Source organism: Podarcis pityusensis (assembly GCF_964106645.2).
Source record: "Podarcis pityusensis genome assembly, chromosome: 7".
NCBI classification, from domain to species: Eukaryota; Metazoa; Chordata; class Lepidosauria; order Squamata; family Lacertidae; genus Podarcis; species Podarcis pityusensis.
This window is the reverse complement of record NC_138031.1, coordinates 68,270,434-68,282,437: the sequence shown is the minus strand read 5'-3', so window position 1 is coordinate 68,282,437 and position 12,004 is coordinate 68,270,434. Positions and strand designations below refer to the sequence as shown.

The following is a 12,004-nucleotide window of genomic DNA, read 5'->3' as shown; positions in this document are numbered from 1 at the left end:
TAAGCCTTTAAACATTGTAAAACTGATGTCATCTGATTCCAGGCTCCAGAAATGCCATCACGTACTTTATCAACATCGTCGACTGATCCTATCTATTGCGTTCTTAGAATCTCGTACTAAAGTTCTGGCTTTCAGATAATAACCCCTGGAAAACACTATTTCCAAGTATGCTGAAAATTGTATAACTTTTGTACAGTGGACTTCTCATTTAAGGCAGCCAGCTGTAAGGGTTCAGAACAAAATAATGCTAGCCTTTAAACAGGTTCATTGTTGCATTTTTAATTTAAAATCTTAAGTAGATGTACTGCTGCTGGGTGATGCATTTACAAGAATTTGGTATTATTATTATTATGATGATGATGATGATGATGATGATGAAGTAGCTTTTTTGCCAGTGCAACCCAAAGCGACTTAAAACAAATAACACACGTTATAACCACCACAGAAAAATCTAAAAGACATTTTGTGTATTTAAGGGGCAGAATTAAAACATCCCACTCAATAAAGGAAGCTGCAGATAGTTAAAAGCCAAAGGGTTGGTAGAAAAGAACTGTTTTTGCGTGGTACCTCACAATATATAATGATGGCACCAGGCAAACTTCCCAGGGGAGCCACTCCTGAAAAGGCCATTCTCAGGTTGCCATCCTCTTGACCACTTGTGGAGGGAGCTCATGGAGAAGGGCCTTTGTATGTTATTTAGCATGCTCTTTGGAGTATAGATCCATTTCTCCCCAAAAAATGAATGGATGGTTGGCATAAGCTATCTAATGATATACTGTATCTTGAAAGCTGGCCAGTAAAAAAGAAGATATGAAATTTAATGAAGACTGAAAACAGATGCCATAAGCAGAGCCATCCTGTCAGGTCCTTAGCAGTTTTAGAGATTAGCATATTAAGAACAGATAACCAGCTAAAATTATCAACTTACTGTTTTACAATAAAATTAACTTACTGCAGTATTGGCAGACAAGGACTTCTAAACCAAGAGGAGGAGAGTGTATGTGTGAGAGGCTTTGGAATGTATATAGTTCTGCTTTTAAATACATAATTTTATCCCTCACACCAAACCAGTACAGGAGTTCTCTAAATGTTCCTAATGTTAGACTGGTTAAGCTGCCATGGAGTCTTGAAGAAAATTAATGCAAGTAGCTGCAAGGTATACTCCCCATAACTGCAAATTTTCTACAGCCCTTTGTAAAACTAGGTAGCTGTTAAAATTAACCTTTTGAGTAATACCTTTTGAAGTTGTTCAATGATGCTTACCTTCCAGATAATCTCCAATCTTCTCTGAAGACATCTAAGCTACCGGAACATTTCAAGGAGGACAGCTCAGAAGCTTCAAGTCAGGAGGAAGGTAAGCATGCAGTTCAAAATGAACTTGCAGTTCATTATCCTGCCCCCCCCTTACCCCTACTATAGTAGTATTTTTGCTCTTGTGAAAATGCAGAGGGCCAAGGATGAAATTTTATTATTTATACCCCACCCATTTGACTGGGTTGCCCCAGCCACTCTGGTTAATTAAAATGAACTTGATCAATAATGTTTTTACTATTCTTTCCTATCCAGAAATGATACAGCACACAGTGATTCACAAGAAACATAATGGGAAATGTCCTATTACGAAGTAGGTCCTTGTTATTTTCTCACTTAAACTAATCCATTTGATGCTTGGTTTTTTTGAGGGGAGAAATATCTGTCATATTGTTGCTAAGAAATTGCTAGGGAACCTCTTGTGGCAAACTGTAAATCTTATGTTTAGTATTAGGAAAACTTTGCTACGGCACAGTTTTCTTTCTACATATAATTCAAGGAAATAGCATCTGTGAAGACAAAGGCTAAATCATGTACCATGGGAAGGGAGACAAACCAGTTAAGCCAACCCACCCACCCCCTTTTTTATTATTCACTGCTGCCACCAAGTGGATATCTTTATTTTCCCTTACTGCCTTCCACAGAGAAATCCTTTAAAGTTTTGGACTTTAATTCAACCAGCCTACTCCCAACAATGGATAGAGTGGCAAACCATTTGGTTGTGGGGTGAATAACAAGGTTTTAGATGAAGTTTTTCAAAAACAAACTATACTTTCACTTAAGATTTTTGTAAGCCATGGACAAAAAACCATATATTTACAGTTTGAGTAAGTAACAGAAATAAATGCATCCAGCTTATACCTGCTCTGGGTTGTTTTCCTAACTAAGCCAATACTTTAATAGTTTGAATCCTTTAATTCAGTTCTGGGCCGTATTGTTCTCTTCTTCATATTCTTTTTTGCTGCAGTGCTCAACTTTACACAATTCCAGCTTTCATTCAGTCAGTCACTAACTGCCCTATTTTCTAGCATGACTCTATAGACCATCTCTCTAGACCAGACATGTCCAACCAGTCAACCGCGATCAACAGGCAGATCCCCTGGTAATCCCTGTCGATCGCGGGATTAAAAAAACTCCGGAATGAATGTTTCTTTCCCCTTGCTCTGTCCCTCCGTCGCGTCAAGCAGGCGTATTTTTGCAGTTTCTATCAGTTTCTATTTGCCATGGTGGATACTATGATTGCCTTTAGCACTGCCTGCTCTTGTCAGCTGTGGCGTTTGAGTTGAGTTATTGATGTTATTTCCCCTTTTAAGAAGCTCAGCAACTGTGGTCAATTCCCCAAAAAAGCTCAACAACTCTGTCCTCCTCCCAAAAAGCTCGGCAATCCTCAATGACAATGGGTAGATCACCGCCAGTTTTTTTATACTGGAAGTAGACTGCAGTCTCTTGGGAGTTGGATGGGCCTGCTCTAGACCATCTGGAGAATAGAGTCTTGATTAAATTTCTATTTCCCATTAATTGCCAAGTTCCTAGGGTAGGTATTTGATCTTCCTGTGCACAGGTTAATGAGCAACACACTTTTTAAATATTTACAATATTACAATAAATTAATATTTACAATAATTACAATAAAATAGTTTGTGCATATTATTATTATAAAAATGAGAAATGTTTGTGTCAACATGAATAGTGTTGTGAAAGTAATCATATTTACAGGGTTGTAAATTACTCCATACTTTCAAATTCTATAACATAACCGGTTCCACTTTTCCATAAATATGCTACCATCCTGTCTTCCTTACCTTATTTTGACGTCCAAAACTTTCAATAACTGTTGAAAGTTGTTGACCCTTCCTTCTTTTCCTTGTTATACCTAATACACATCCTTGCAGCTTTCAGAAGATAATAATTTCTCTGGCTTCCTAGAAATCCCCTCTAATAATTTGTATTAAGGTTTTCAGTGGTGCAATACAATATAAAAAGAAAAACATATAAAATAAGACAACAAATAGCAGGCAGAGGATTAAGTATCTCAGTTTTAAAAGGCTCAGACATACCAGTGCTAATAATAATAATAATTTTTTATTTATACCCCGCCCTCCCCAGCCAAGGCCGGGCTCAGAGCGGCTTACAAGCAATAATAAAAACAAGTTGAATGATTACAACTTATAAACAAAATTAAAATATTGAAACATTAAAATATTAAAATGTAGCCTCATCGCAGGAGGAGAAGGAAAGGAAAAAAGAAAGAGAGGGAGGGAATCAAATTGGCTCCAAGCCAAAGGCCAGGCGGAACAACTCTGTCTTACAGGCCCTGCAGAAAGAAATCAGATCCTGCAGGGCTCTGGTCTCATGAGGCAGAGCGTTCCACCAGGCCGGAGCCAGAGTTGAAAAGGCCCTGGCTCTGGTTGAAGCCAATCTAACTTCCTTAGGGCCCGGGACCACTAGGGTGTTGCTATTTATGGACCTTGAGGCTCTCCGTGGGACATACCGGGAGAGGCGGTCCCGTAGGTACAAGGGTCCTAGGCCGTGAAGGGCTTTAAAGGTCAAAAGCAGCACCTTAAATCTGACCCTGTACTCTACCGGGAGCCAGTGCAGTTTGAAAAGCACTGGGTGAATATGCTCCCATGGCAGAGACCCCGTGAGGAGCCTCGCTGTAGCATTCTGCACCCTCTGGAGTTTCTGGGTCAGCTTCAAGGGCAGCCCCGCGTAGAGTGAATTAGAGTAGTCAAGCCTGGAGATGACCGTCACATGGATCACTGTGGCCAGGTCGGGGCGGGAAATGTAAGGGACCAACTGCTTGATGCGGCAAAGGTGGAAAAATGTTGCCTTGGCTGTTGCTGTAACTTGCGCCTCCATGGAAAGGGAGGCGTCAAGGATTACACCCAAACTCTTAACGGAAGGCAATGGCACTAATTGGGCCCCCGCAACAGAAGGGAGTTGGTCTCTCATCCCCATGCTATCCCGACCCAGCCATAGGACCTCTGTCTTCGAAGGATTTAGTTTCAATCGGCTCCCATGAAACCATCCAGCCACAGCTTCCAAGCATCTGATCAGTGTGTTCGGGGCCGAGTCGGTGTGGCCATCCATCAGCAGATAGAACTGAGTGTCATCAGCATACTGGTGACAGCCCAGCCCAAAGCTCCGGATAATCTGGGCAAGGGGACGCATAAAGATGTTAAAAAGCACCGGGGAGAGAATTGCGCCCTGCAGCACTCCACACACCAAGGGATGGCGCGACGACATTTCCCTCCCTAGTGCCACCCTCTGTCCCCGACCAGAGATAAAAGAGCATAGCCAGTTACGGGCTATGCCCTGTATCCCCACGTCTGCGAGGCGGTGGTCCAGAAGATCATGATCGACCATGTCAAAGGCTGCTGACAAATCTAAAAGGATCAGCAGTCCTGACCCGCCTCGATCCAGTTGTCTACAGAGATCATCTGTTAGGGCAACCAGAGCTGTCTCGGTCCCAAAACCAGGACGGAAACCGGACTGAAATGGATCTAAGGCTGGGTCACTTTAAGATGCGTGTTAGACAGTTAGATGATCTGTATCCCATCTTCCAGGCAAGGTACTGCCCAGAAGCCACCAGTTGACTCGCCACAATTTTAAGGGAGGTGAAATCAGTGAATTAACAAGTGCAGTTGCTACTTTGTCCCAAGTGTGCAGATTAGTGTTTATCTACAGAAATCTGGTCTCTGAAATTTAGTAAAAAGAACTAGCCTTGTGGGTTGTGCATGGGTGGACATTTTCCTGGATGAATTGAAATGTTAGAGGTACTTTCAGTGACATAAACTCATGTATTTCTTATAACAGCACAGTTAATACTAAATGTTCTTCACTGGATGGCTTCAACATAAATTCTGAGCATAACGGTGTGGCAGACTGGAGAAGAAAAGGCTGTGCTGTTCAGCAGCATCCAGAGCATTGCACATTACTTGATCAGGTATTTATTTGATGTTTCTTAAAAGCACATATTTCTTAAGTGGCAGCAGAACCCCATTGAATTCACATGTTTTATTTTTAATGAAACCTCTCTGGAGTGACAGTTAGTACTGGTGATGAATTACACCACTTTTCACAAACCTCTTACTCCCCATAGGCTGAGTGACAGGTGCCAGCAGTAGCATTTCAAAGGGATGGAAGGAGTAGAGCAGTGGGCAGGGTGGGGCAAGCTACAGAGAGCAGAAACATGACCCAGAGGCTTTTGCATAATTTGCAAGGTTCATGGAAGGGAACGTGCCAGTTCATAAATACCATGTGTGCATTTTAAAAAAAACAACTTAGGTAATGCTCTTCCTCATCTGAATGTGGGTGAAAAGCAAAAAGAGCTGAAACCACTATCTATAGTCTTCTGCTTTTGAATTGAATTGTGCCACTCCCTGGGTCACTTTAAGATGAGTGTTAGACAGTTAGATGATCTGCATCCCATCTTCCAGGCAAGGTACTGCCCAGAAGCCACCAGTTGACTCGCCACAATTTTAAGCAGTGAAAGCCTTGTATGTCATTCCCATTTCTAAGCAATGGAAATGCTGCATGTTTAAGCTTAGATAGGACTTTCAAAGAGGAAATCATACGCAAATATTTATTTGACTCAGTTAAGACAGAGAGGTTCCTTGAGTGTGCTGGAACACCAGCAGAGCATAAGCATAGAAAATTGTGAGAACTTGTACATCTCATTCCAAATGATGAGCTGTTACGTGGGAGGAAAATAACTTTGTGTCAACATTGTTCCTTTGGTCTAAGTGCAGTTGTAGCATTTGTCGGTCTCTGAAGTGGGAGGCTTTTGATCTGCTATTTCGTTCTTCAGTATACAGGGGAGAAGAGAATTTTGCCTGTAATGAGCAAGAAGAAAGGAAAGCTTCAACCGGAAAAGTAAGTACTACACATTAAAAAGAAACAGAATATTGCTTATGCATTTATCAAAATATAGCCATTAAGTATAGCATTCAAATTTATTGGCTTCTGTTAGAGGAAAGCTGATCTTTTTCAGAATTTGCTATGAGTTTTTTTGTTGTTGTTTACTGTGAGTGGTAAACAGAGTACAAACCGTGGCTTCCGCTTGCAGGTTTGTTGGGAGAGAAACAGATCACGATCACTGGTGTTCACACACATTTAGCCAAGTTTATGGTGTGTTTCTTCCAACTCCAGGCAAGGTAGAATAAATTAGCAGCAATTGAGCAGCATGCAATAGCACGATGCTCATTCACAGTACGTCATTGATTGTTTCTTAGGTCACATCCACACCATATATTTAAAGCACATTTATACCACTTCAACAGTCATGGTTTACCCCAAAGAATCCTGGGGATTGTAATACACCCCTCTCAACTGCTTCTCGCTTCTTCAACAAACTGCAGTGCCTAAGGTTCTTTGTGTATGGTGTGTATGTGACCTTACGGTGGCTTATCATGATATGCACACAAGGTCTTTCATGCGGATGTTGACTTACTATCTAATAGCCTAATCAGAGATTTGCCTAGACATACAAAATACAATTTGTTAATATAATGCAATGTATTAACATATATTAATATATGCATGTGTACCAGTAACTACGGTCATGTTAAACCAAAAGTTTAAAAACTTTTGAGTTTTGTATAGCGCAATCCATATCCTTGAATAATTTTGAAGTTGAATTGAAAATACTAACCTCGAGGTCCTATGAGAGACTTTATGACCACTTATTTTGAAAAATGAACTATGTTTGTATTCTCACACAGAGATAAAATAAAGAGAACTGACACCAGGTTTACCATCAGAACTAGCTGTATGAGAGTCGCCGATGCTCACCTCCACCCAGGAACAGTAAAAGGTAGGAAATGTGATTGGAGACTTTTCAAGTTCTTTGGAGAAGCTTCTCTGTCAGCTATGGGCAGGGCCAGGGACAAAAGCTGGTGGAGCAGTGGATGTGGCTCTTACCTTTGTACAGTAGTCTACATTCCAGAGGTTTCTATACACGCATATCTCTCGATCCAGGAAATCAAGCAACAGCATCACAGTAAAGGAGTACACTCGGAAGAGTGCATAGCATGGACATTGAGGGTTGTGACCTTGGAGAGGAGAGTCTCAAGTGCTAGACACAGGCCTTGAGGGTCATGATTTGCTACTGGGCCTGAGGCTCCCCACTCAAGTCTTAAATTGTTTGATTTATACATTAATCCTTTTATGCATACTGCATACGGATGATTGTATGGCAAGATGAGCTGATAGGGCAGGAAAATATTAAGATTCTCTTAAAATTGCCAGAAGTCTTCTTCATGGTCTTTCCCATTGTTAGTTCTGTGTATGGATACTGCACTTACACAGAGTCAATTCTGGAATCATTCTAGAACTTTAACTAGGCTTGTGCCCCGCTACTTGAGAGAACATCTTATACTGTCTGTGGAACTTGAAGGGTAAAATGAGTCCTCCCATTTCTCTGATCACTGTGAATGCTCTTTTCGACTGTTCTTCACTTTTATTTAAAGGGAAAAAGCTTCTCTAATTTTTCTAGCAAAGAGATAGAACTCATTTTTCTTTCAATCTGTGGTTTAATCTAGTTGTCCTGCGTGTCTATGGCACAGTTGGGAGTGTGATGTTCAAAAGGTGCTGTGGCTATCAAGGTGTTAGTAGAGAGTACCCATTCTGGATGGGAACCACCAGTGCTTTGGTTTGTGTCAGTGAATGGCATGTGGTAGGCTGTTCCCTATGCTAACAGATAAAAATGATCCTGACATGGTCACTTTTCCACTTGAGATACTGCCGTGGGGAAATGGCTGCAAGTACTGTAAAGGGACTGTGTTTCATCTCTCCCCCATCCCCAACTCGAGTCACCTGACTCCAAGGTGATACTTGAATACATGGCACCTGTGTAAGGTCTAGATGAAGATCTGAAATGGCAAACTGCTTCTTTTGATCCTCTTAATGAGTCCCGAAAGCAGGCATCCCCAAACTCGGCCCTCCAGACGTTTTGAGACTACAACTCCCATCATCCCTAGCTAACAGGACCAATGGTCAGGGATGATGGGAATTGTCCCAAAACATCTGGCAGGCCGAGTTTGGGGGTGCCTGCCCAAAAGGATAATATGGCCATGTCAAGTTACTGCATTGATCCTCCTCTACCAGCTTTCTCTTCCTCCAATCTAATTGAGTAGATTCACTGACAAGACTTGGTTCCTAGTCTGTAGTCTTAGTGTCCTCTGGGCAGAAATTGATTTCTGCCCCAGTAATTGTTTCATCAAAGCCCAGCCTTCCAGAACTGATCCTTGATAAAATCTGCTGCATCTCCTTAGAACACACACTCCTGGATGCAGTGTTGGATCAAATGTTCAGGTCATGCAGTCCTCCTTGTGCATAGTGTTTCTGTTCAGACAGATGTTCTTGAAGATTGCCTTCACTTTCGTATTTTGTCCTACCATTGAGACCATAAATCCGAAGAGCACAGAAAAAATTGAAATCACACTTGCTTGAGAAGCCAACCATCTTACTTTCCCACATATAAAACTGTTGATGCTTCAAAACCCTAAATGGTAGCCATATATTGGTACCATAGCGCGATCTACAACTGGAACCAGTACTTATGCATGCTGCTTCCAGCTCTGCACTGAGAATTAAATATTTGGTACCACAAGCCTTTCTAATGTGGAGCCAGCATACTCTGTGAGATTCACTTGTTACAAGCATGCACTTGTTACAATTAACCATTTCCTTCCTTTCACACTTAAATCACTAAGAAATATCTGTAGCAGAGGACCTATGGAATATTCTTTTTAATTTTTCCGAAACTAAGAGTATGGATCTAGTTTGAACGTTCATTAATGATTTGGGGTCTCGATACCCCTTTTCTTCTCAAGTGACTAGATAGGTATGGGGAAAGCACTTCTATGTTTTCTCTTTATTGAGTATCTACATGAAATTATTGATCTTACTGACATTCAGAAATCTGAAATTCTGCTGAGCCAGTTGGAACAGTTGCCTCTGTGGCATCCTGGAGCAAAAGGAAGATCAGTCTTGATATGCACTCAGAAAACAAGCAATAAAACTCCACTTAGAATCATAGAATCATAGAGTTGGAAGAGACCACAAGGGCCATCGAGTCCAACCCCCTGCCAAGCAAGAAACACCATCAGAGCACTCCTGACATATGCTTGTCAAGCCTCTGCTTAAAGACCTCCAAAGAAGGAGACTCCACCACACTCCTTGGCAGCAAATTCCACTGTCGAACAGCTCTTACTGTCAGGAAGTTCTTCCTAATGTTTAGGTGGAATCTTCTTTCTTGTAGTTTGGATACTTGATACAGCAGTCCCATCATCTTCCTCTCTGATTCTGTTCAATGGAATAGGTTCAGCCATAGTGACCACTTCCTTGGTCCCAACATCTCCAGATTTTCAGTGACAACATTCTTACCATATTTGGCACTAATTCATTCTTCTCCAATGCCAAAACCTCTGGATGGAGCAGGGCGCGTATTTTTTCCCTAGTGACAATTTTATATCTGCTAGTCTGCCCAGTAAACTCTGCATCCTCTGTATCTGTACGCAATCTGACTTAGCCCTTGCCTTTCAAAAAAGATCTCCAACTTAAATTTGTCACAGGTTTTGATTGGTTAACTTTTCTGTTTGCAGGAAAGTCTTGCATATCTGTGAATCACTCTGGTCTTCCCCCCTTTGTAAGAGTCATAGTTCTGGAAGGATATCTGTTTTATTTGTTACGTCACTCTTAAGATGTCTGTGATTCCAATCAACCTCCAATTCTCTTGATGGCTAGCTACCAAGTAATAGATTCTGCCTAGACTTGGGCATTATAGTATCTGGAGAATGGCTATAGTGTGTGTGTGTGTGTGTGTGTGTGTGTGTGTGTGTGTTGGATAGAAATACCTCTTTAATGCCGCTGCATACTTGCAAAAGCTGATGTAGCATTTGGCAGAGCATGTTTTTCATAGCCTGTTTTTGGACCTAAAGCCACCTGCATCCTCTTACAGGGGTCAGCAAGCCAGTTGTGTTCTTCAGGTTGCCATAGGTACAGCTTAAGACACATGCATATGATAAGGTCCTCTAAAGAGGAGGAAACGTAAGTGTTAGCAACCTGGCCTAAAGTTCTAGAATATTCCCAGAGTTGGCCCTGCATTGGTGCAGAACCCTGCTTGGAACTGCCCAGATAATTACTAAAACAATGGCAATCCCATGTATAGATAGGACAGGATGTATCGTGGGAATGCTCAGGATTATTATTATTATTTATTTTGCAGAGTTGAATTGGTCATGTATTTCTTCCAAAATTACATGAGCTAGAATTCAAATAATTGAACACCAGCCCTCTGTTGCTTACTTTTGAATCAGAGGACTTTGAGCAGCACTCTTACATGGTGGGAAGATTAACTGTTCAAATAGAGGAAGTAAAAAGCTCCCACTGTTCATGCCCATGGCCACTGTGTCTAAAGTAGCTCTTTGAAATTCAGCCGTAGATTCTGGTATATCATGGCAGTGGCACTGTGCGGTTGTGTAAAGGTTCTTGTCTTTTACTATTGGATAACAAACAAAAGATCCTTACTATGGACTTGACTTCAGGGAGCTATTGACTAGGTAGCAGGTGAACGTTGCAGAAAATGGCAAGTTAATATGCATATTAATTAATTGACCATGTCTAGTGGTAACCTTTGCTGAAATGAAATCTCTTCTAGATTCAAATTTAGACATTACAATGGGACATGACACATGTGGAGAAACCTCTTCAGAGAGTTACAGTTCTCCTTCTAGTCCACGGCATGATGGAAGGGAAAGCTTTGAAAGTGAAGACGAGAAAGACAGAGGTTGTATATCTGTACTTTTAAAATAATAAGAGTATATATATAATTCCTTTAGTGTGCTTCTCCTTTCATTTGGATTGGTGTGCCTAGGTCAAGGACACCAGAAATAGCCTTATCAATTCCACTGATAACTAGGTATTACCGTATTTTTCGCTCTATAACACGCACCTGACAATAACACGCACATCGTTTTTAGAGGAGGAAAACAAGGGGGGGGGGAATTCTGAATGAAACAGTGGATGTATCATTTTTGTGCTTCAAGCTGTGGCCACAGACATGTGATCTGATGGTGAATTTGGGGTGACCCAATGCAAAAATCCTGAGAATCCCTGTGGATCCATGCTTTGTAACCACGTTTTTGCGCCATTGCAGCCCCAGGCAACAGTGGGTGCGTGATTTATTTGGTGCAGGCTGTAGCCATGGACATGCTATGTGATCTGATGGTGAATTTGGGGTGACGCAATGCAAAGATCCTGAGGATCCATGTGGATCCATGCTTTGTAACCATGTTTTTGCACCATTGCAGCCCCAGGCAACAGTGGGTGCATGATTTTTTGGGGGCAGGCTGTAGCCATGGACATGCTATGTGATCTGATGGTGAATTTGGGGTGACCCAATGCAAAGATCCTGAGGATCCATGTGGATCCATGCTTTGTAACCATATTTTAAGTGGGGAGGGAAGGAAAAACACAGAAGGGACAAGGAGCACTAGAGGGGTGTGCAGAGAAGCAGCTGGCTAAGAATGCAGGAGAGGGGTTTAACGGGTTAGGGAGGAAAGGAAGGCAAAAGTTTCCCCCCACCCACCCAAGCCAGCCAGCGCTCGCTCTCTCTCTCTCTCGCTCTCTCTCTCTCTCTCTCCCACTCTCCCACCTGCATGTTTTCCGGCTGCCTGGAGCACGGAGAGGA

General features: G+C 41.9%; 1 protein-coding gene across 2 annotated transcripts in view; it reads left to right on the top strand.

Moving 5' to 3' along the window:
- The window catches only part of ZCCHC2 (zinc finger CCHC-type containing 2), a 29,106-nt gene that overhangs the window by 11,068 nt on the left and 6,034 nt on the right, over nt 1–12,004 (top strand). Inside the window, exons 7-12 of one of the 2 annotated variants that reach the window (XM_081014675.1) lie at nt 1,271–1,354; nt 1,567–1,624; nt 5,128–5,257; nt 6,122–6,186; nt 7,035–7,126; nt 10,973–11,101. In XM_081014675.1, coding sequence (XP_080870801.1) covers nt 1,271–1,354; nt 1,567–1,624; nt 5,128–5,257; nt 6,122–6,186; nt 7,035–7,126; nt 10,973–11,101 — 558 coding nt within the window. The remainder of the gene's footprint in view (nt 1–1,270; nt 1,355–1,566; nt 1,625–5,127; nt 5,258–6,121; nt 6,187–7,034; nt 7,127–10,972; nt 11,102–12,004) is intronic. The other variant, XM_081014676.1, reaches the window with a different exon arrangement.